Source organism: Scardinius erythrophthalmus (assembly GCF_964197995.2).
Source record: "Scardinius erythrophthalmus genome assembly, chromosome: 22".
Taxonomy (NCBI): Eukaryota; Metazoa; Chordata; class Actinopteri; order Cypriniformes; family Leuciscidae; genus Scardinius; species Scardinius erythrophthalmus.
This window is the reverse complement of record NC_138242.1, coordinates 25819166-25842137: the sequence shown is the minus strand read 5'-3', so window position 1 is coordinate 25842137 and position 22972 is coordinate 25819166. Positions and strand designations below refer to the sequence as shown.

The 22972-nt window shown below is 37.5% G+C and overlaps 1 protein-coding gene across 1 annotated transcript in view; it reads left to right on the top strand.

Annotated features, from left to right (window-relative positions):
• The window catches only part of vav3 (vav guanine nucleotide exchange factor 3), a 62029-nt gene that overhangs the window by 29264 nt on the left and 9793 nt on the right, over positions 1-22972 (top strand). Inside the window, exons 5-20 of the mRNA XM_081352211.1 lie at positions 2241-2349; positions 2425-2517; positions 3647-3715; positions 3812-3915; positions 3999-4098; positions 4411-4506; positions 7683-7751; positions 8659-8745; positions 9808-9893; positions 10028-10160; positions 11801-11910; positions 14032-14133; positions 14759-14856; positions 16253-16275; positions 16898-16931; positions 20962-21092. Coding sequence (XP_081208337.1) covers positions 2241-2349; positions 2425-2517; positions 3647-3715; positions 3812-3915; positions 3999-4098; positions 4411-4506; positions 7683-7751; positions 8659-8745; positions 9808-9893; positions 10028-10160; positions 11801-11910; positions 14032-14133; positions 14759-14856; positions 16253-16275; positions 16898-16931; positions 20962-21092 — 1444 coding nt within the window. The remainder of the gene's footprint in view (positions 1-2240; positions 2350-2424; positions 2518-3646; positions 3716-3811; positions 3916-3998; positions 4099-4410; positions 4507-7682; positions 7752-8658; positions 8746-9807; positions 9894-10027; positions 10161-11800; positions 11911-14031; positions 14134-14758; positions 14857-16252; positions 16276-16897; positions 16932-20961; positions 21093-22972) is intronic.

The following is a 22972-nucleotide window of genomic DNA, read 5'->3' as shown; positions in this document are numbered from 1 at the left end:
AGATATTTTTTAGTTAGGATCTTTATCATATATAATTATGGAAGCTTTTTTTCCATAATGGAATAAAAAAAGTTAATTATGACTTTTTTCTCATAATTGTGTTTATATCTCACAATTCGGACTTTATAACTTGCAATTGTGAGTTTATATCTCAAAATTCAGAGAAAAAATTTCAGAATTGCAAGTTATAAACTCGCAGTTGCAAGAAGAAAATGGTGATATAATTGTGATATAAACTCAAAATTGCATAGTAAAAAGTCATAAAAAGTCGCAATTACCTTTCTAATTGTGTTTATTTCTCACAATTCTGACTTTTTTCCTCTCAATTCCTAGTTTATATCTCAAAAAAAGTCATAATTGCAAGAAATAAAGTCAGATTTGCGAGATACAAACTCACAATTTTGAGAAAAAAGTCAGAATTGCAAGATACGAATGTGCAATTGCGAGTTATAAAGTTGACATTGTCAACATGGCCTAAACTCCCAATTCTGACTTTTTTTGTTGCAATGGCAAGTTTATAATTTGCATTTCTGATTTTTTTTCTCAGAATTTTAAAATATAAACCCGTAATTACGAGTTATAAAGTCTGAATTGTGAGATATAGACATAATTACATTTAATTTTTTATTCAGTGGCGGAAATAAGCTTCCATACTGTAGTCTTTAAAGGGATAGTTCACCCAAAAATGAAAATTCTGTCAGTAATTACTCACCCTCATGTTGTTCCAACCCCGTAAGACCTTTGTTCATCTTCGGAACACAAATTAAGATATTTTTGATTAAATCTGAGCGCTGTCTCACTCCTCCATAGGCTTCTGAGGGACTGAAACTTGCTGGCCCAGAAAAGTTATTAAAGAGATCGTTAATATAGTCCAAGTGACCACAGTGGCTTAATCTTAAGTTTATCAAGCGACGAGAATACTTTTTGCGCGCTAAAAACAAAACAAAAATAACGACTTTATTCCACTATTCATTTCCTTCTCTCTGGGCCTCGAGAGTTAACGTAGTGTTTTTGAACAGCGCGTCACACACATGACCAGCGTCGGCCAATAGTGAGCCTACGTGGTGACGTGTAACACAGACGCGCTACGCAAAAACACTACGTAAACTAACTCGAGGCCCAGAGAGAAGGAAATGAATAGTCGTTATTTTTGTTTGTTTTAGCGCACAAAAAGTATTCTTGTCGCTTGATAAACTTAAGATTAAGCCACTGTGGTCACTTGGACTATATTAACGATCTCTTTAATAACTTTTCTGGGCCAGCAAGTTTCAGTCCCTCAGAAGCCTATGGAGGAGTGAGACAGCTCTCAGATTTAATCAAAAATATCTTAATTTGTGTTCCGAAGATGAACGAAGGTCTTACGGGGTTGGAACAACATGAGGGTGAGTAATTAATGACAGAATTTTCATTTTTGGGTGAACTATCCCTTTTAATGTCAGATTTGTCAGAAGGTGAAATTATATTCAGTTGTTACCGTAACTATGTATGGGATTTTAGTTTTTTCTAAAAATGTAATCTGTCTGCTAGTTTTAGTTTTAGTTAATGATAACATCACTGCTTCTGATGAAATAACAGATTCTACTGAGTAACGGTGCCGTAGTTTGTCAGGCTGTTGGCAACACGAAGCCTCAGCAGAAACGTCTGCTCTCCTCATACGACATGCCTGAGGATTTGATAGAATGCGTAGCAAATATTGATGTTGCTGTCACTATGTTTTGGCTCCACCTCATCACATCTGCTTCTTAACCACACATTCACACACGAGGCCCTCTAGCAGAGGGTTGTTTTCCTCATGTGATGGTTTGTTCATATGAAACGTGTTTGCTGAGTGCTTTTCCCTGGAGGGCGATGTGCCAGTACGGTTTTGTCCCTGTCAGAAAGAGACTTTTCCTTGAAGGCGTTTCGTAATAGATTCAAACTACAGACATGGTTAGGAAAAGACATCAACACTGTTTCTCTCTCTTTTGTGCCCATCTGGAGAACATATCTGAGTGATCTTAAGGCCTGACTCAGCTATAATGTCTCTTTTGCTGTAGCTGAAAACATGTGTTTAATTTAGACGAGGGAAACATTATCGTTTTAAACCCCTCATGAGCAATTGCGAGAAGAGGTCTTTTTCTCCATACATTGGATATGCTGAAGCATTTGAACACATTGTGCTGCCCTCTTTGTGCTGTCCATCGGGTTTGCAGCCTTAAAGTTTATGTAAACCCTGAATGTTGATGGTCTGTGTGTCTCAGTGAAAATGGTGTTGAAGATGAGGAAGATCTCTACGACTGCGTGTATGATGATGATGAGGGTGGAGAGGTGTATGAAGACCTGATGAAGGTCGAGTTGGTACAACCACAGGTGAGCTAACAGAAATGGTTTTACAAGTAAACATGTTTAGGTTTGCGAGTCATAAAACGCCCCGTCTTGTTACAGAAACAGGCCGAGACGGACATCAGGAGCTGCTGTCTAACGGAAATCAAACAGACTGAGGAGAAATACACGGAGACGCTGGACTCCATAGAGAAAGTGAGCACAGTCAGACTCATTCATGTAATGTGTGACATCTGCCAAGTGTCTGCTAAATGAAGTGGAACGCATTATTAGCTTTGGCGTTTTTATTAAGACCATAGTAACCACAGGTAAAACATTGGATGATTTAAAAAAAAAAAACATTTTTTAAATCATGTTTAAATCAATGTAATTTACCATACAAAATTCTATCTAGTTGCTACCACTAGAGTTATTGTTACAATTTCCCTCTGATGACTTGCTGTAAGCCACCATTATCATCAAAGAAATTAAAATGACTAAAAATTCTGAAAATAATCAATGCTTTTGAAACTAAAAATAGTAACTTAAACACATTTATAAACTATAACTAATGCTAACATAGTTAAAAAAAAAAATCATATATTATAAAATGTTATTTTTATAATATATTATTCATTTATTAAAATATCAGAAAAAATCTGAAAATAACCTATGCTTTTGAACTATTGGAAATAGTAGCCTAAACACATTTTTAAACTATTGATCTTATAAACTATATTAAAAGTTTTTTAAAAAAATGTTATTTATCATTATTATTGTAATTTATTTAATTAGTTAAACCATGGTTTTCTTTCCATTTATTTCATTTAATTTATTTGACATCTTAGTATGAAAATACACGTTTCAGTTGTAGTTACTATACTAAAACCAATGTAAATTTCCACATTGATTTAAAGAATCATTATGTTCCAATATAGTTTTTTGTCGTTGTTTTATTGATTATTTGATTGATTGATTAATTGATTTTAAATCTTTGTATGAATATGCAACATCTCCACTGTAGTTACTGCAGTATAATAAAATCATGGTAAATTTCCAATTATTTTAAATCATAGTATGAAAATACACATTTCTGTTATATTTAATATAGTAAAACCATGGTAAATTTCCACAATGGTTCAAATAGTCACTATATTGCAATATAGTTTTATAGTTATTGTTTTTATTTATTTAACATCTTACTATGAATATACACCATTTCCATTGTAGTTACTACAGTATAATACAACCATGGTAAATTTCCATGATGGGTCAAATATTTATTATATTGCAATATATATTTATTGTGTATTGATTGATCTTTATATTTGATTATTATTTTCAGTTCTTTATGAAGCCTCTGGGACAGTCGCTGTCTGGTGTGGATATTGAAAAAGTGTTCATCAATATACCAGTGAGTCACAAAACCTTCTGTAATGGAGAACAGATTTGAGCTTGAATCTGTGTGTCATCGCCCCATACTGTATCTTCATGTTCTATATTCCAACAGGATCTTGTGAAAGTGCACACGAGTCTTCTGAGGGAGATTCAGGATTCAGTGCTAATGCATAACGCCAGTAACCTGCACCTGATCTTTATAAAATACAAAGAAAGGTGATCAGTTTATTCTCTTTAGCTGTTTAAGAAACGAAACCCTGCTTCCTCTTCTCACACGTGTCTGTTTTCCTGTGTGATAGATTAGTCCTGTATGGGAAATACTGCAGTCACGTAGAAACAGCCATTGCGTGTTTGGATGACATCTGTAAGAACAGAGAGGACGTCAGGCAGATGTTAGAGGTATGTTCATGAAACATCTCTCTGGCACTTTCCATTAATAATACGGTAGCACAAATCTTTGTTAACTATTATCTTATAACTTAAAATTAATTGACTGTATATAACACTTAGTAGGTGACATAATTTAGAGCCTTTGTACAGCATAGTGGGAAGAAATTCATCTGTCATGAAATGATTTATGAAAGTAGTTTTTATTTTTCACTACCAAAACTGAACTCGTAGAATGTATTTGCTGCTAGACACTGCCACCTGGTGGTTCAAAATAGTACAAAACATTTTATTTTAATAATTTGTTCTTTTCATTGTTTTCAGTTATGTTCCAAACGAGCCAACAATGGGAAGTTTACTCTGAGAGATCTTCTAGTTGTTCCGATGCAGAGAGTTCTGAAGTATCATCTACTTCTACAGGTTTGAAATGATTTTTTGCTGTATTTTTGCTCCTACACCTACATGTTTTACCTGTGTCTCCAATACTTTAAAGACAGCATAAAATACTGTGACATATTTTATTATTATGTAGTTATGTTAATAATGTAGTGGGACTTGATTTTATTCTTTTGTATTTGATTTGAACAATTCAACATGTTAGGATATTAAATTATTTACACACACACACACACACACACACACACACACACACACACACACACACACACACACACACACACACACACACACAGGGTTGTGTTATTTTAGTAAGTAAAATTAAAATGGGACAACTAGCTGACATAAGATAACTTTACGCTTTTTAATATATACTTTATTTAATTTCAGTTAATGTATATTTTATTTAATATATATATAAAACTAAAACCATAAAAACATTTTTGCTGCTTTAATTTATAATACACACACACACACACACACATATATATATATATACTGTACATTTAATAAAGCTTTAACTAAAATAAAATAAATATGGATATTTAAAAATAAAAACTCTATTATTAACTATAGTATAATATTTTTTATTGTTAAGGAATAGTACTTTATAGAATAATAAATATATTGCAATATTTTCTTAGCCCATCAGATATTAGTTTTGATAGAAGGAAATTAATTTCAGAGGTGGAGAAAGATGTTAATATTATTTTTATTTTGATGAAAGAGTCTAAAACATTTATCATATGCTCTGATTAATGTGCTCTGATCGAAGAAAGGGTCAGTTCTTCTTTCATGTTGTCTTTAAATGACTGCTTTACTGCTAATGTCCACTAGGGGCAGTGTTGTCTGTCTTCACAGAGAAGCAGCATAATCCATGTATGAAATCCACCAGTAGAGGCAGCGCAGGGTAATATATTCCACTGTCCTCCAGTAGAGGCAGTATAATCCACAGAATGGAGAAGCAGCATGCTTCACCCAGTCCTGTATGTTTGGTCTGGCCCTATTCCATAAACATCTCACGCAGCCTGCCATGAATATTTCATAGTGTGTCTCTGTCCATCACACGTTAGGTCTACTGCATGATCCAGCTATGAGGGGATTTAGAGAGAAATGTGAATGAAAGCGAGAGAGAAAAAGAAAAGTAGAGAGAGAGGTGCATAGCGTGTGTAGACTGAAGCCACCACAATCCTCCTGCTGTTGCAGGAACCTTTTGGCTCTCAGCGGACAGAACAGCGAAGGTGTTTTCTGTGTGTGTGTGTGTGTGTGTGTGTGTGTGTGTGTGTGTGTGTGTGTGCAAGCGTCTACTTAGCATGCCTGCATGGCCGTCCACAGCTCAGTTCACCTCCCTGCCCATCTGGCCAGCTGTTGGTTTAGGGAACGTGTGTGTGTGTGTGTGTGTGTGTGTGTGTGTGTGTGTGCAGATAGAGCGTCTGTCTGTCTGCTGCCCCTCTGGAGAGCAGGCTAGCGTGTGACAGACTGTCTTTCTCTGCTCTTTGCTCTGCTGGAGAAAGCCTTGGCCAATGAGAGAAAGAGCAAACCAGCTTTACAGAATGAGTTATATTAAAAAATAATTCATATATAATCTATTATTAAGTATTCTAATATTTAACTATTTAAATTAAATACATAATTATTCTTCATTTACTCCAAATGATTATTATTATTTTTTTCAAACTCTAAAATGTTAGCTTCGTAAGATACATTTTTTTTAAAGAAATTAATACTTTTCAATAAGGATGCATTAAATTTTATCAAATGTGAGTGTAAATTTTTACGTAGAAAAAGATTCTACTTCAAATAAATGCGGTTGAACGTTCTGTTTAAAGTTGATTAAAGAATCCTGAAAAAATGTAACCATTTCGACAAATATGTAAAGCAGCACAACTGTTTTCAACTAAGAAGGACGTCTTCCAAAAACATAAAAAATCTTACCAACCCCAAACTTTTTTTTCTCTCTATGTTCAGGTTTAAATTTGATTTAGAAAATCAGATTTTTACTGTAACGTGTAAAGAAGTCAAAGTAATGTTCATAAATCAGGAAGTAAGAATATACATATACATTATATTTACATAAAAAGTTAAGAAATTGCTCCAACTAAGCCAATATGTTTGCATTGGTTGACAGAAACAGAGCGAGTGTTAGTGATGCGACAAATTTTGAGCATAATTTGGGCAATAGTTTGACATAAAAAGGTGCAAGTGGGCCAGACTTTACAAAACTGCGATGCTGCTCTGTGAAATCACGTTTGAATGATATTCACCTAGAATTCTGCAAACGTTTGGACAAGAGAATGGCTGCATTTTATTTCCGCTGTAATCTCTGTGTTAGTGTCATACCTTCTTTCTGTCTCTATCGCTCTCTTTCGCTGTGTGAGGGCTGAAGGAAGTGAGAATGAAAAATAAGGTGATGTCCGTCTTTCTGCTGATAATAATGCGCAGGTTCAGCTTGACTGACGCAGGGGATTTGGCTTGTGCTGGATGGCAATATATCTCTTAGGCCAAAAGGAAGCCATTTATCAGACCCGAGTAAAGGACATTCATAGCACCCTCCCTTATCCTACAGACTGGCCCAGATGTCTTGTTTACTTCATCCCGGAGCAGGAAGGCAATTTCAACCCCACAAAAACCTTTTGCTTCTCATTTCAATTCTTGAACCTGCGATGCCGGTTGGGATATTATTTCAGCTTGTGTGTGTGTGTGTGTGTGTGTGTGTGTGTATGAGGGGGGAAAAGAGAAAGTAAGATAAAAATACATGCCACGCTGTATGTGTTTGGATTATCATTGTATTCTAATGCTTGCCACATAATCACCTTGTATAATCTTGTAATACATTTTTTTTGTTGGTGTCTTTGTATCAGGGTCACCTGCGTTTTATTTTTTATTTTTACGGAGCAGGGATTGTTGAACACACACGTAAAATCAAATAATAAAAAAAATTATTCTGCTTCAGTGCCTAAAGAATGTTGTTACATTTTAGATGACTTATAGCTATATGTTCTTTCTATAATGTTGGTAAACTATTTGCACGGTTATTAAGTAGGAGTTATGAGAGCGTGTGAAAGTGACAGATGTCCTCCGGCTCGGCTTCGCTCCTGTACATCTGACTGTCTGCTGCGTTCATCATCATCTGGTGATAATAAGACACTGAGACACGGGCCGTGAACACAATCTCATATCTCTCTCTTCCTTCCTGACAGGAACTGGTGAAACACACCCATGACGCCTCAGACAAGAGTAATTTACGGCAAGCGCTGGACGCCATGAAGGTGGGTTGAGTGTATAAATGTCCTTTTCATAAGCTGCCTGTTGCCTTGACTTCTGGGTAGTAGTCCAGTGAGAAGTGTGCACTGCAGCAGTGTGAGAACTCATTTGAACCATAAAATGACAAATGAGGCTTCCTACAGTCTTCACTCAACGGTTAGACCTTGTTATCTGCTCTCATACACGCATTTAGCTCCCCATCATTGCATCATTTATACAAACAGGCTTTTAATCACCTATCTTTCTGTGATATTAGAGGCCTTGTTCAATTTGAAATCACAACAGTGACAAATTTCATTCTCTTAAAGCTATTTATTTTGCCTGGGCATACATCAACTTTTTCGTACGAAAAGCTTTGGTTGAAAATCAATGTGGCCCACTTGACTCAGACATGATCAAGATGGTGCCGAATGCATCTTGACAGGTAACCGTCCGTTAATTGAGGCAAATCAAGCTGAGAAGATTGCGCAGATTGCACCGAGGGCTGTGATGATTTCATTTGGATAAATTAGCCACTTAGCATTGATTGGGGTATCGGGCTAACGCGGTTAACCTCCTCAAGTGCTCCCCTTTAAGATCCTCACGGTGGGCGAGCAGCCCCCCACTCTCTGATTATTCTAGATACGCCATGATGAATGAGTCGCTAAACTCCACTCACGGGAACGGCAGGCACTGTGTTCGCAATGAGATTTGTCAAATAACCCTCGCCTTTCAGACGCTAAATCTTATTTAGCATTTTTAGACAGAAACGAGTGCCTTGAAAACATCACATGGGGCGATGTTGTCAATAAGGAAGCTGGCGAGGAAATATGGTTATTTTTAGGTCACGGATAGAAAGATTTCCTTGTTTATATGCAGGTCAAAGTCTGAGCATGATGAATGTTAAGGTGTTTTGTTTGCGTTTCTCCTCAGGATCTGGCCCAGTACGTCAACGAGGTGAAGAGAGACATCGAGACTCTACGAGACATCGACCAGTACCAGAAATCTATAGAAAACCTAGTGAGCTAAATAACACACTTCATATAAATCACAGAGTAACATTTAAAAAGCAGTGCTACTGTAGTCAAACTACACTTTTGATAAAGTATCTAGCTACATTATAAGCTTAAGAAAAATGTTCCACCTCAGTATTCACTGGGATCAGATAAAGAGAAGAAGATCCCCATTGTATGGCAATGCCTCTGAAACAACATTTTATTTCACTGAGGTTGCTTTTTTTAAACAAAAATAATATATTTAACAAAATTAATTCAGATTCCTTTATAGAGGTTTTATCCAAGTTTGATTAAAATTAATCACTTGGATAATTAACTAAGCTATTTCAGACATATTATTTTCAAATATATTATTATTCCAAATTGTTTAGTATTACATAATATAATTTATTTAAAATGCATCTATTTACTATATATATATATATATATATATATATATATATATATATATATATATATATATATATATATATATATAGAATTTATAATAATTAACAATAATTTATAATAATATATAATTTGTTTTTAAAACAGCTAAATAAACAATACAAAAAATTTATTTATAAAAGCCTTTCACAAATGTATTTCAGTATTTAACAAAATATAAATTTCACTATCAAAAAATGCATGAAATGTATGCAATTAATTTCTGGTAACACTATTAAGATCATTAAAATGAATCAGCGAATCCTTAACCATTGAAACAAAACAATTTGCTATTATTATTCACACTTCTCAGTGCAACTTGAGAGAGAGAAGTTTTTAGGAAAGCGTATTGGAATGTTTCTTCAGCTCACTCTGTTGAAAGGCGGTGTGCTTCTTTATTCACGCTACACTGTAACTTGGTGGAAAAAAAGCTACTGTATGTTACCGGAAAAGCTGAACTATTTTAAAAACAGCAGAGATGGTGTCAGACTAATAAAAACAGCACTGATTTGCATGCTACTTTGAGTAGGTTACTCCCCAGCAGAGACAGTATGAAGCTTTGAACAGTTTTGTGGAGAAAGAAACATTGACCCCTAGCAGTGTACAAGCATTGAGTTTGCTTCATTTCTGTGTTCTGCAGAATCAGTCTCTCCGTAACTATGGGAGACCTAAAGGTGACAGCGAAGTGCGAGTAGCTTCAGTCGACAAACGAGCTAAACAAGACAGGTGAGATGATTAAAGTGTGGAATACTGCTCAGCCTGAAACTCCACAAGTCCTTACTAAGGCCTAAGGGTTATGAAGGTGTCACCCTCAGGCACTACTCTTTTATTTTCTCTTTCGCTTTTTGATTCCGCTGCAGGCACATCTTTCTGTTTGACGCCGCCGTGATCGTATGCAAACGACGAGGAGATAACTATGAGATGAAGGAGGTGATTGACCTCCACTCCTTCAAGATCACCAACAACCCGACCTCAGAAAGAGAAAACCGAAAGGTGTGCAGCCGGTCTCCTAATTGCCTCCAAAGTTCGCTGCTCCAAAGCCGAGGGCAGCAAATGTGCTGTTATTCTGTCGTGCCATGATCAGTTACTGCAGTAGAGCAGCTTTCATTCGCACAGATGGTGTTTTCTATTAAAAACTGTCTAGTGACTGCTAACGAACGCAGCCGACACCAGACACGGCTAAATTAGAAAACATGATGTCGTTTGTTACTATACATTACATGCTGCTGTGCCAGGACAATTACTGGTTAGATGATTCTGTAGATATTACATGTACAAGAGTTTCACTGAGAAATGGAACATCACTATTACTTTTTCTTATGCTTGCAGTTAGCGATTAAAACAATCTTTGTGCTACAGACATGAGTCATGCCTCAAATTGTCTGGGTTTTTAAGGAAAGGCGTTTTTGTTCATTTAAGTTAATTTAATATACATAAATGTTTATCTATTTATGTATATCTATTTCAAATCAACGCTATTCTTTTAAACTTTCTTTCCATTAAAGGCCCTTGCACACTGAGTCCGGAATTCGCGTCCGAAATTTTCGCACGTTAAAAAATAAATACGACCTCACGTTATGTCAATCACACTTGTACACTGCCTCAGAAACTTTCGTCCATCAAAAAAAAATCGAATCGGGTTCGATTTTCTGCGTTTTTCGCATCCGTAACAAGGGTTTGAATGGTGTTTTGACAGTTTAGAGCCACAGAATGACGGATACGAAAAAACGCATGCGAAAATTTCGGATCAGTGTGCAAGGACCTTTAAGCAGCACAACCGTTTTCAACATTGATAATAATAAGAAATGTTTGTTGAGCAGCAAATCAGCATATTAGAATGATTTCTGAAGGATCATGTGACACTGAAGACTGGAGTAATGATGCTGAAAATTCAGCTTTACAATCACAGGAATAACTTACATTATAAAATATTATAATGTTTTAATTATAGTAATATTTCACAATGTTACTGGTTTTACTGTAAAACACGTAAAAATCTTACCAACCTATCTTTTGAATAGTAGTGTACATAATACCTGGATATGAAAAGCATGATAGTGCCACACCATAGAGGCTCTTTTTACTTGGGCAATCACCCTAAACACCTTAGCAACGCCCTAGAAACCTAACAGAACACCTTAGCAACCACTTAGCAACACACTAAAAGCCCCATAGCATAGTGTCTGCATTAAAAAAACAAATTTTTATTTATTTTCATATAAAATAATTGAAGACAGAGAAGGCCAGATATGTAATTGCTTATTGAACTGCATTATACATTTGTTCACACTGCGAATAAACAAAAGATTTGTATTTTGAACCTGACTGTCCACACTGTCATTTCTTTCAAGTGATGAAATCTGTTCCATTTGTTCTACATCACTTGCGATATGATGTAATTGTCAGCACAATGCCTGCAGATGATAACAGGATGATCCAGCTAGATTTGACTGTAGTATTTCGTCAGTCTTGCATAAACAACAGTGACCCCCCTCACACCATCATGCTTTGTACTCTCATCCTTGTTAGAGCACCTTTGATGTTTTGAATCAAACAGCTTTCGCTTTATCTCTGTGTATGTGTGTGTTTTGCATTTATAACATGGATGTTCTTGCATTCTCTGTCTCTTCCAGTGGTGCCACGGATTCTACCTCACACACAACCAGGGTCAGAACGGCTTTGAGTTCTTCTTCAAAACCAAGGAGCTAAAGAAGAAATGGCTGGAGCAGTTTGGCATGGCATTGTGAGTGTGTGTGTGTGTGTGTGTGTGTGTGTTACAGTATGAACTCTGGAGGTCTGCACTGTGCTGTTTTTCAGGTTTGTTATCTGCTTTGACAACAGACACAGAGACATGATTTAGCTATGACAGTATGTCCTGGCCCTGATTCAGGACTAAAACACCATTAGTGTATATTTTTACTACAGAACAAACACAGTAATGAGGACAGACTTGCTTACCCAAGCATTTTTGCAGTGGTGTACCTTATAAAACATAATGTGACCCAAAGGGTTTTCATTCTCTCAGAGTGGTTGGTTCAGTTTTGCAGATAGGCTGAAGTAATATGCCAGGTATTTTTTCCTTTTCTTTTTGTAAGTTTAGTCTGCATTATTTTAGATATAGTCGTATGTATAGCTAATATACCAGATATAGCTGGTATTTTAGTGCTTCTTGCATTAAAACCTGTCCTAATTTTGCTTTGCATGACCATTTTTTTCTCTGATGCTTACAGGAATAGCTCACTGACAATATTTCATTCAGTTATTTACTCACTGTCATGTCAACAGCGTCTTCTTGACATGCTCACAACATGAACCAAACTTTTTCAGGCCTCGGCTACAACTACAGTGTTTGAGGGCGGGTCAAAGTTGACGTTGTTCACAGGCAGCCAATGAAGACCATTTTAAACTTGCACTTTAAACAAGCTATTTTTGTTAAAGTACTGTACTTTAAAGGTATAGTTCACCCACAAATGAAAATTATGACATCATTTCTTTAAGATATTTAAAAAAATGCTGGTAACCAAACAGTTGATGATAGCCATTGACTTCCATAGTATGAAAAAAAAAACTATGGCAGTCAATGGGTATCATCAACGATTTTGTTACCCAGATTCTTCCAAATATCTTTTGTCTGGGTAATAATGATTCTGTTTTGATATTTAAACATGGGTGGTTTCCGCCATATTACACATTCGAATGTTTTTAGTACATCAAACTGTTTTATTTCAAATAAGCAAGATAAATCATGTTTTCTGGGAAAAAAAAACAGAGGCTTTTTATCTTCCTTTACTTTAATTTGATTCCATTCACTATTCTCATGAGAATCAGTGATTCAAGTAAATCTTTGTATTATGAAATACTAAGGCTGCATTATTTTGTATAAGTGATCAAACAGCATACTTATGAGAAAAAAAGAGAGTGAGAGAAAATATATTTATAATTCCTGGCAGATGACAGCAACAATCGGTACAATGCAGATGAAAAACGCAATAAACCATGTGACAAGTGATCTACTGTACCAAATTTCAAACGTCATATATATTCAAAAAAGGCACATCCATGAAAAAAACCCCATTTGAATAAGAGAGGAGAAAAAAGCGTAAAGCACCAAAGATAGGAGACAGGGCTCTGATTAATTAGATAACACGTTTTTAACAGATTTATCTGAAGGGCTCATTAATTCTGGCGAACAGTGGTGAGTCAGTGCTCTCTTTCTCTCCGTCATGTGTCATCAGATCAGTCGGCAGCTGAAAGCTGATTGGATATCAGTGCTGTTACATACTCTGAGCCTAATGACATGACATCAGCAAGCAAAGACAGCTCTCTCATCTGTCCGTCATCCATTAATGCCTTTATTATGAGGGCACTCACCACTCAAGGGTTATTCAAGATGGATCGAGCGAGAGAAACAGAAAGCGGGTGGAGGGTCTTGGACTATAAAACAGTAATAGAGCCACAGACGACATGATGACTCCTGCCCTGCTGACGCTGTAATTAGTGGTGCATGCTAAGACAGCAACACTATTGCTTTAGCTCATACTACATAATAATATAAAACAGATCATCAGTTAGAATATAATTTAGTTTGGTTTGTCAATATTGTCATTTTGTCATGTGTTATGCAGTACATTCAGGGAGCTTTGTGGTATTGAGTTTTACATGGTCGTCATTAAAAAAACGAATTCTCCAGAAAATACAAATATCTAGTTACCCCTATGTGTTTTAAGAGGCAATCACAGCTGATTGGATGGAGGGAGAAGACTATAGGTGGAAACAAGCAGCTCTGTGTTTACGAGTTACGTTATGCAGTCTCTAGTCTTGTCTTTAACATCCGCTTTAGCTCTCTATTTCTCTCTCTCAACAGATCGAACATCTGTCCAGAGAGCGGGAAAAGTAATTTCCATGAGTTCCGCATGCACACCTTTGAGACGACCACATCCTGCAGCTCGTGTGAAATGCTGCTGAGGTGAGCTCACCGTTGAAGCTTTGTGAAATGACACAGTATACCCACAATGCACCTTAATGAGATCGATATTGCACATAGAGTGAGTAAGAGAGGGAAAGACAGTGGTAAATCAAGGGTGTTCGTGGGTAATCATAAATTCGATGATTTCAGAGTTAATGAATTGGCAGATAATGGGCCAATCAGAGCAGAGTATGTGGGCGTGGCCCAATCACATGTAGATCATTCCTGAATAGTTTGTAATGGAATGGAAATAATGGGAGATGTTAATGCAAATCTATCTATCTATCTATCTATCTATCTATCTATCTATCTATCTATCTATCTATCTATCTATCTCTATCTATCTATCTATCTATCTATCTATCTGTCTGTCTGTCTGTCTGTCTGTCTGTCTGTCTGTCTGTCTGTCTGTCTGTCTGTCTGTCTGTCTGTCTGTCTGTCTGTCTGTCTGTCTGTCTGTCTATCTATCTATCTATCTATCTATCTATCTATCTATCTATCTATCTATCTATCTATCTATCTATCTATCTATCTATCTATCTATCTATCTATCTATCTATCTATCTATCTATCTATCTATCTATCTATCTATCTATCTATCTATCTATCTATCTATCTATCTCAGAGGAGTCTTCTATCAAGGCTACCGCTGCTCCAAATGTGGTGCTGGCGCTCATAAGGAGTGTCTTGGCAGGGTGGACGTCTGTGTCAAAAGCAGTGCCGGTGAGCCCCGCATTCAACACAAACAAACACTTTCTAGAAATTTCTGTGCATGCACATTATGAATCATCTATTTACAGAGCTGCGATGGAGCCTCTGGCTCATGTTTCAGTGTTATGTGATGTCGTCTTACCTCGCTGCACACTAATGATTGACCTACAGTACACTGTAGTGTAACTGACAGGGCAATAAAAGCTGTCAACATGCAGAGATTCCTAATAATCTAACCTAGGCCACATAGATAAGCGTGATGTCTGATGACAAACAGACAAACAGGCTTGGTTGGGTTCCTGAACTCATGATGTATGCATGTGTGTGTGTGCCTGCCAACAGTGCCACTTCTTATTGTTTTAGGCATTAGTCAGGCTTCCATAGAATTTCCTTGTTCACGCTTTTAGGCACAGCTGAGCTCTCTCTAAACTCCCATCCGTTCTGCACATCCCATGTCCTATTAGCTAATTTGATTGTGATTTAAGCTAGCAATAAAAATAAAACAAAATACGCACAGAAAATGAAAAACAAAAACACAAACAAAAACAAAAAGGATTCTGGTAGATTCACATTTGACTAGGCCACAGATCAGATTATTTTATGTAGAAATGTTCTATCTTTACCACAACAGATACATCATCTTAATTTTTTATTTTCTGTATGATTGGTTGGCGTTTTTATTAAATCTTTGTTTTTCCACATGCAAGCAGGGATGGTGGAATTTGTTCAATTAATTTATTAATTTAGTCAATATATTAAAGCATTTAATACATCCAAGAGTAACACACACAGAGGCATGCACATACAAACACAGAGTTGAATCTGTGGAGCAAAACAACAAAGAGGCCAGACTTGACGAACACACACCCTCTCATTGTCTGGAATTTTCCAGTGAAAATAGATCAACCATTAATTGTTAATTTTTTTCACTCTTAATGTAAACAACTTTTTAGATTTTTGTGGTTGAACAATGTTGAGACTGTAGAATTTTTGAGAACCCAATATGTGTGTTTGTCAAGTCTTGCCTCTTTGTTGTTTTGTACACAAGATTCCACTCTGTGTTTTTATGTGCACACCTGCGTGTCTATGCCTCTGTGTGTGTGTGTTACTAGCTCTTGAGATGTGCGCTAGTGCAACAGGACAAAGTTCACAATGTACACTCCAAGCACAGGCCCAGCCTCTCCCTCAGGAGCCAATGAGACTTGCTCCTGGTGCATAACTCTGTCTAGTCCGGCCCCTCACGTCAATTTAGCTCGGGCAGCTGTTAGGTACCTGCAGCGTAGCAAAACAAATCGTAAATGCTCACAGCACACCGTGTTCCACACAGCCTAATGACAGCGTCTGTACAGTGTGTTTATCTGAATGTGTAAATTCACTCTAACCATGCCTGTCTTCAACATGCTTGCAGATTCCAGCTCTTTTGGATCACAGGTGAGGTTTTCGTTCAGATAATTCCTTTTCAAGTGAATCTGTGATGTAGTTCTTCCCTGCAGGGCCTCATTTACTCCTATTAGTACTATAAGAAAATCCTCTTTTACAATGCACTTTAGAGTTGCCGCAGCATTATTCATGGAATTGTTATTGAAGTGATATTACTTTATTAAAGTTTGATGCACTAGTTATAGGGAAACTATGCAATTGTTTCTAGCCCAGAGTTCATTGCAGTTTAGAATGATATATATGTTATGGATTGTGCATTTATTTAATTGCACACCAGTTTTATTAATTGTATCGCTTGCAACACAACACCACGGTCATCATTTTGCAATAACAAACCCAATGTAATTTATATAGCATGTAATAAGGATATTGACATGCAATTTGTCCAGAGTGCAGTTCAAAACACTGATGGTAAATTGCATGGAGGAAATTCTCCATTCTCCATTCTTTGTGCATATGTTACAGGATGAACGTGTTTTGTGCAGTGGTGTGGCAAACAGTGTTTACTTGTCCAAATTAATCATGAGATTAATTATTATCAAATCATTAATGCATTGCAATGTCTGTGAGTGGCAACAGTATGAATCATGTGATTTATTTACTGTCATTACAGATCGGAAAAAAACCCTGTCGTGGAGAAGATGCAGGTAAATCACAAACACATACAATAAGTCACATTTTGCATTCTTTAAGGAAAAAGAACATGACAAACCAGAATGTTATTATTTCTGTCAGTGGATCACAAAAGGATGTTTTTTTTAAGCTATTTTAAATACAAGATGTGGTCACTATAGACACCAAGATTCTTCAAAATTCTCCTTTTGTGATTTACTAAAAAAAAAGAGAACAGCATTTAGGTTTAGAATGACACATTAAAGTGATATTTCACCCAAAAATTAATGTACTCAATCTTATGTTGTTCCAAACCTGTATGAGTTTCTTTCTTCTGTTGATCACAAAAGAAGATATTTTGAAGAATATTGGTAACCAGACAGTTGACTGTACCCACTGACTTCCATTCAATACTATGGAAGTCAATGGCTACCGTCAACTGTCTGGTTACCAATATTCTTCAAAATATCTTCTTTTGTGTTGACAACACAAAAGAAATGATGACAACATTTTCATTTTTGGGTGAGCTATCCCCTTAAATGTTAATGCATATAATGATTGAATTTTAGGTGAACAGTTTGGCTTGCCTTGCATTGAAATTTTTAAGTTCGTCATTGCTATGGCTTTGGGGTTTCATGAGCGATCATGCTTACAAAACATGCATGGTCTTGTACATTAATACTTACCTCTTCAATCTGAGCCAGATTGTAGATTCTTAGTAGTCATTGAGCCGTAGTGTTGTCGTTTGTTGTAAAGGCAAGCTCATACACGTAACTAGGATTTAGTGTCAGTTGTAAAGCAGATATAAGCGGGAAAAACAATATGCGAAGACATTTAACCACTGTTGCTCCATTTGCTAGCATAGATAGGCCCAATACTTAACCCACTTCTTCCAGTAAATGTTCACTCGCTTTAATTGTATTATGTAGGCGTCTTAAGCTGTGAAGAGCTTCTTCAGTTCAGGAGTGTGAGCTTCCCTGACCCTCAAGTCTAAACTATGTTGGCATAGGTAGTTTAGGCCTGCACAGAAGAGTATTCATGCCATATATTTTAAAGAATCTTTTCTTTTATTCATATGATTTGAGTAACCTCCTCACTCTTTCATGAACTAATAACCGCTCCCAAATACATCATGGTCTGGTCAGGTGATTGGTTTGGACCATTATAATCTGAATTAACTGACACTTGATAATGGGTGTTTTAACGTTTTTACAGAACACCTTTTGACCGAAATATGACCCGAAGTGAGAATTTCAACCAAGGTGCAAATTATGGGGGTTATGATCTTTAAGTTTTTAAAAATGTACATTACTTTTACATTTTATAATTAAGGTAGGTAGGTCGCGCATGAGACACCGCACAAGACGCGACCATAACGGTCAAACCCGTCCTTTTAGCACACATACAGTACATAGACAAACAATGGAAATGGAGAGAATTGGAATGGAAAAACGCGTTCTGTCTGACAGAAGAGCCAAGTCTTTGCAACATCTTTCATTCACGTCTTTCAAAATAAAAGTCTCGCATCAGAAAAACATTTTGAAATACGTTTTTGTTGTTGTTGTTTCTTTGAGTACACACGTGACCCACTCAAAACGGTCTTGCGACCCGCCAGTTGAGATGCACTGAGATAGACGACTTTCACCACCTCAATTACAAGTTCGATCTCACATCGCTAGTGTTCAACAGCAGTCGTTCCACCCATTAGTATGTCATAAAGAGGGCCACATTATCTTTAATTATGTTTTCACTGCATCATTGATAGTTTGATCGATACCCAAGAGGTGATAAATGTCCACCTGGGATACAGGTTCAGATATCAGGGGAGTGACTGCTGATAGAGCGACGTACTTCCCTCGCCCTTATTTTTAATAGCTTCATGAATATTTGAAATAAACGGGTGAAGCTAAATTGCAAGTCGTTGTTTCTCACCCCCACAATCACGACAACCTCTCCTGAGTTCATTATATCTCTTTAAAGTCACCCTGTCTGCGTGGAGCCGTGAGAGGCCTCCTGATCCCACACAATATTGGGGTCGGTAGATTCATTAAAGTTATGGTGAGAAAAGCTCTCTGTGTAGTATTTGCTGTCATGGGAATCTTTCCGTTTGAATTAAAGTAGTTCCTTCCTGCCTGTTCAGCGCTGCTAGATTTGTCTTCATCAGAAGCAGCCTTTCTAAAAAAACAATGCTTGTTCACTTTGGCTGAATTTGTTATTTCATGTGCAGTCATTTCACATCTTTGTGCATAAATGCTATTTCGAAATAGTGCTGGTTTTTGAGAAGGGGTGTGTCGTTACTAAGTGAGCTCTTTTGTATTGCAAACACTTTTGTTTTCTTTTGGCACATTCAGGCAACCTTTGTGAGCTGTTTTGATGCAAAAATGCATTTTAGTGTTTATTGGTGCTGACTCTTTGCCCTTGTGCTCAAAGGTTCTTAGCTTAGCATGGCAGCAAGACGCTTCTCTACAGAGAAGCACAAGCTCACGCTGTTCTTTAAAGCGTCTTCAAAGACAGCCCGCCGCGCTTGGAGGCTCAGGGCCTTGGGTGATCTGCTGGGCTGGAAGGCTTCAGCCACAGCTGGTTGCATTAAGAGAGTCTACACTCTCCTCTCATCATCAGAACAGCAGAATATATAGAGCTGCAGCGACCAGCTGAGACCATCACTATTGACCCTTCAGCAAACCAGCCCTGTGCACACAAACACACTCATTCATAGCTCACTGGAGCGTCTGAACGACTGTCCGCTCGGCACAGTTTCCCCGCGGCACACACGAGACCTGTGCGTGCAATTACTTGAGCGAATAAAACTGTGTTTTAATACTAATTAGGGTAATAGCCAGACTGTACAGCTGATGTTTGTGGTCAGCTTCTCTTCGTACACACTCTGGGGGGAATTTGCTAAAGGCTGTGACACACCAAGCCGACGACAAAGAACAAGCGGCGACGAAAGCTGATTATGTTGTCACCTCGCGGCCAACAAGCTGCGCTTGAACACACAGCAAAGACCATACCAGTGTGTGCAGGTATAGCTGTCTATATCAGCAAGTATCAATAGTCTATTTTTGTCATTCAAAAAGAGAAACCGAAACTAGGACCGCATATATACAAACCGTAAACAAAGCAGCTTGCTTACCATTTTGAATATCAATAATGCTGATCACTTTCTTCATTCTTTCGGCGGCTTATGTTGTTATGAAAATATTAGCATATTGGAATGCTAAGGTAAGATGGTGTAAAATTAGAACAGCATTCCGAGTGCACCGTCTTGAGTTCTTTGCTCGTTTTCATCACTTCGCTGTTATTGGAATCGTTCACTAAACTGAACAGCCAATCAGAGCGATCTCTCCCAGACGGCGAATGCCTGACAACAGCCGACGTGTGGAACACACCAAAACTAGCATGACATGCGCTCACTGATGGTCCGACTTTGGCAGATGGTGTTTCATGGCCCTGAGAATGAATTGCATCCACTGATAGCACTGTTTATTAACATTTTTGCTTTGGTATTCAATTCATAACAAAAATCAAAGAATGGCAGAAAAAAGGCCAGCTATGCTTTTAAATGCTAGTTTGTGGAGAGATATTTTATTAACATTTTGAATTAGCTTTTATTTTCAGTGCTTTTGTCATTTTTTTAATATTTATATTACACTTTAATTTATATTTATTTCAGTTTTACTTTTAGTAATATTAATGCTTAAATGTTTTTTTATTTCAGTTTTATTTTGTATCCGACACACTAAAGGGATCAAGGAATAGCATAGACATGACCAGCTACGATTTTAAATGCATGATGTTACCACACTGCATGCATGACAGCACGAACGCTCGAGACAAAACATTAGCTCGCTGACATTTTTATGATGGATTGACTTGATTTTTCTGTCACCTGTTGTGATTTACGATCACCGCGTCACGTAAATAAACCTGTTCTTTATGTGCCGGAATGTCAAAGCATGCATTAATGACACTCTGTCAAAGTTCAGCATGCTCATTGGCAATATAGATGAACACAAAAATGCATTATTTTAACAATTTTTCTGTTTTATTTTTTTTACCCCCCAGATCTACCTAAGATGCAGGTCATCCGTAATTATTTTTGTGTTCCGAGCCCCCCATTCGGGCCACCGCTTAAAATCAACGTTGGTGACGTTGTTGAGGTGATTGAGGCGAACATCCGCAGCTCTTGGTGGAAGGTGAGCCAGTTTTACTCACTCATCATAAACTTTTCAAGTCTTGCAGCCCTGCAGGAACGGCGCTAGCATGTGTTCAGCTGCTAATTGATTGCCTCTCGTGTTTGTGGCAAAGGCCGAGCGACTCTGTTGTTATGCTTTGCTAAGCATGACTGACTGTGAAATGCTAACTAATCCAACCCTTATTCAACACAAGAAAACTGTTGTGGGTTAGGTTTCATAGCTGTACAAAAACAAAACAGATCAGCACAACGCCCAGAGAGCAGACACGCGCTTCACAACAGGTTTAATTTGTCACCTTTTAATTGTATAGGAGGTGTTTCTGCACGTGCAGTGCTCTGACGTGAGGCACACAAAAGAAAATCACACAAATAGATTTAGATTAATGATTAACTCTATTGTGCTTTTAAACTTTTAGAAGAAGCCTTAAAAAAATTTAAAACGTATATTTTATAGCCAGCAAAACTGGGCTAATGTCACCCCAAATGTCCACACATTGATGACATAATGCTGCATAAACCAAAAAGTGTGAAGCCTAAAATAACAAATGTGACACGCTACAGCCTCATGAATTTTCAGGGCACGTAGTAATCATCGCAAGACTGAAAGTGCGCCATTTGGGATGGGGTCCAAGTCTCCTGCTGTTTTTTCTCATGAGAAACAGACCCAGTAAGTCTTGCCAAGTAAGACATGTTCCTGGATCGACATGTTTTGTTGACCCTGGAACAACATTCCTGTCTGAAAATTTAGTCCTAACCCTGTCCCTACCCATAACGTATCCCTAAAATCAGATTGAAATGATAGGTGGATAACACTGATGTAGAAGTAAAGTTGTACGCCTAAACTTGACATAAACTGTAAACTTGTCCCTTAAATCTGATTGGTTGATTGGAATGTTGTTCCAGGATCAACAAAGATGTCGATCCAGGAACATGTTGTACTTGGTGAAATCACATTCTCCGTAAGCCTCCAGTGTCACACACTATGCTCAGATTTGCCAAAATGCCAAAGTCCAGATATAAAAAGTCAGAGATTTGAGCATTTGTTATCTAATTCTATAAAGACCAGAAAGTTCTTATATTTCTTAATATATATTATATAAGTTCTTAGTATAATTGAGTTAACAAATGATATTTCTTAAACTATGAAAGAGCAACTTTTGAGCAGTAAAATGTTCTTCTGGGATGGGACACAAAAGAACACGCAGTTCATCTCGATGCCCACTCTTCTTGCTCTGGTTATTTATGTGCCAAGGCAATGAGGAAACCAGCCAATGATTGTCTAGAGAGCGAGAGAATTGGCAGAGCCTGGCACACACTCGAATGCCCCTACATCCCTCTCCGTCAGAAGGGTCCAGCTGTCCAGGACGCTTCTCTACAGCTCTGTTTTAACATGTTAATCTCGTTCTGCCTCATTCTAAGACCGCCATCCGCTGCAGGCTCCGAACGCCCAGCTGTCCCGTGCACCCGGAAGTTGTTTGATTTATTCAATTTGAGCTCATGCAAAATTACACCGTCCGTGTCACCTGAGACCTCGTAATATCCAGCATCCCGCGGCAGCTCCGGACGGAGCAAAGGACGATCAGAGCCCTCGTAGCTGTGGTAACCCGGAGACAATTATTGCCGCTCTGGTGCCTAGACAAACGCAATCATTCACTGTAATTCCATTTGGGCCTTTGGTTGCCATCTGTTTGATCTAACAGGGTTATGAGTTTAATCATTATTAGGCCCTTATCTGAGCAACAACCAATAGTGGGGCGGCATCATGAGAGTGCTGATAAAATGTCAATGCGCTAAATGCATTGGGGAGGGGAGGGGGTGTGCTTAAGGATCCACTTACAAATCAAATTTGTTCAAGGAAGAAATGCACTTTCTACATCTCCC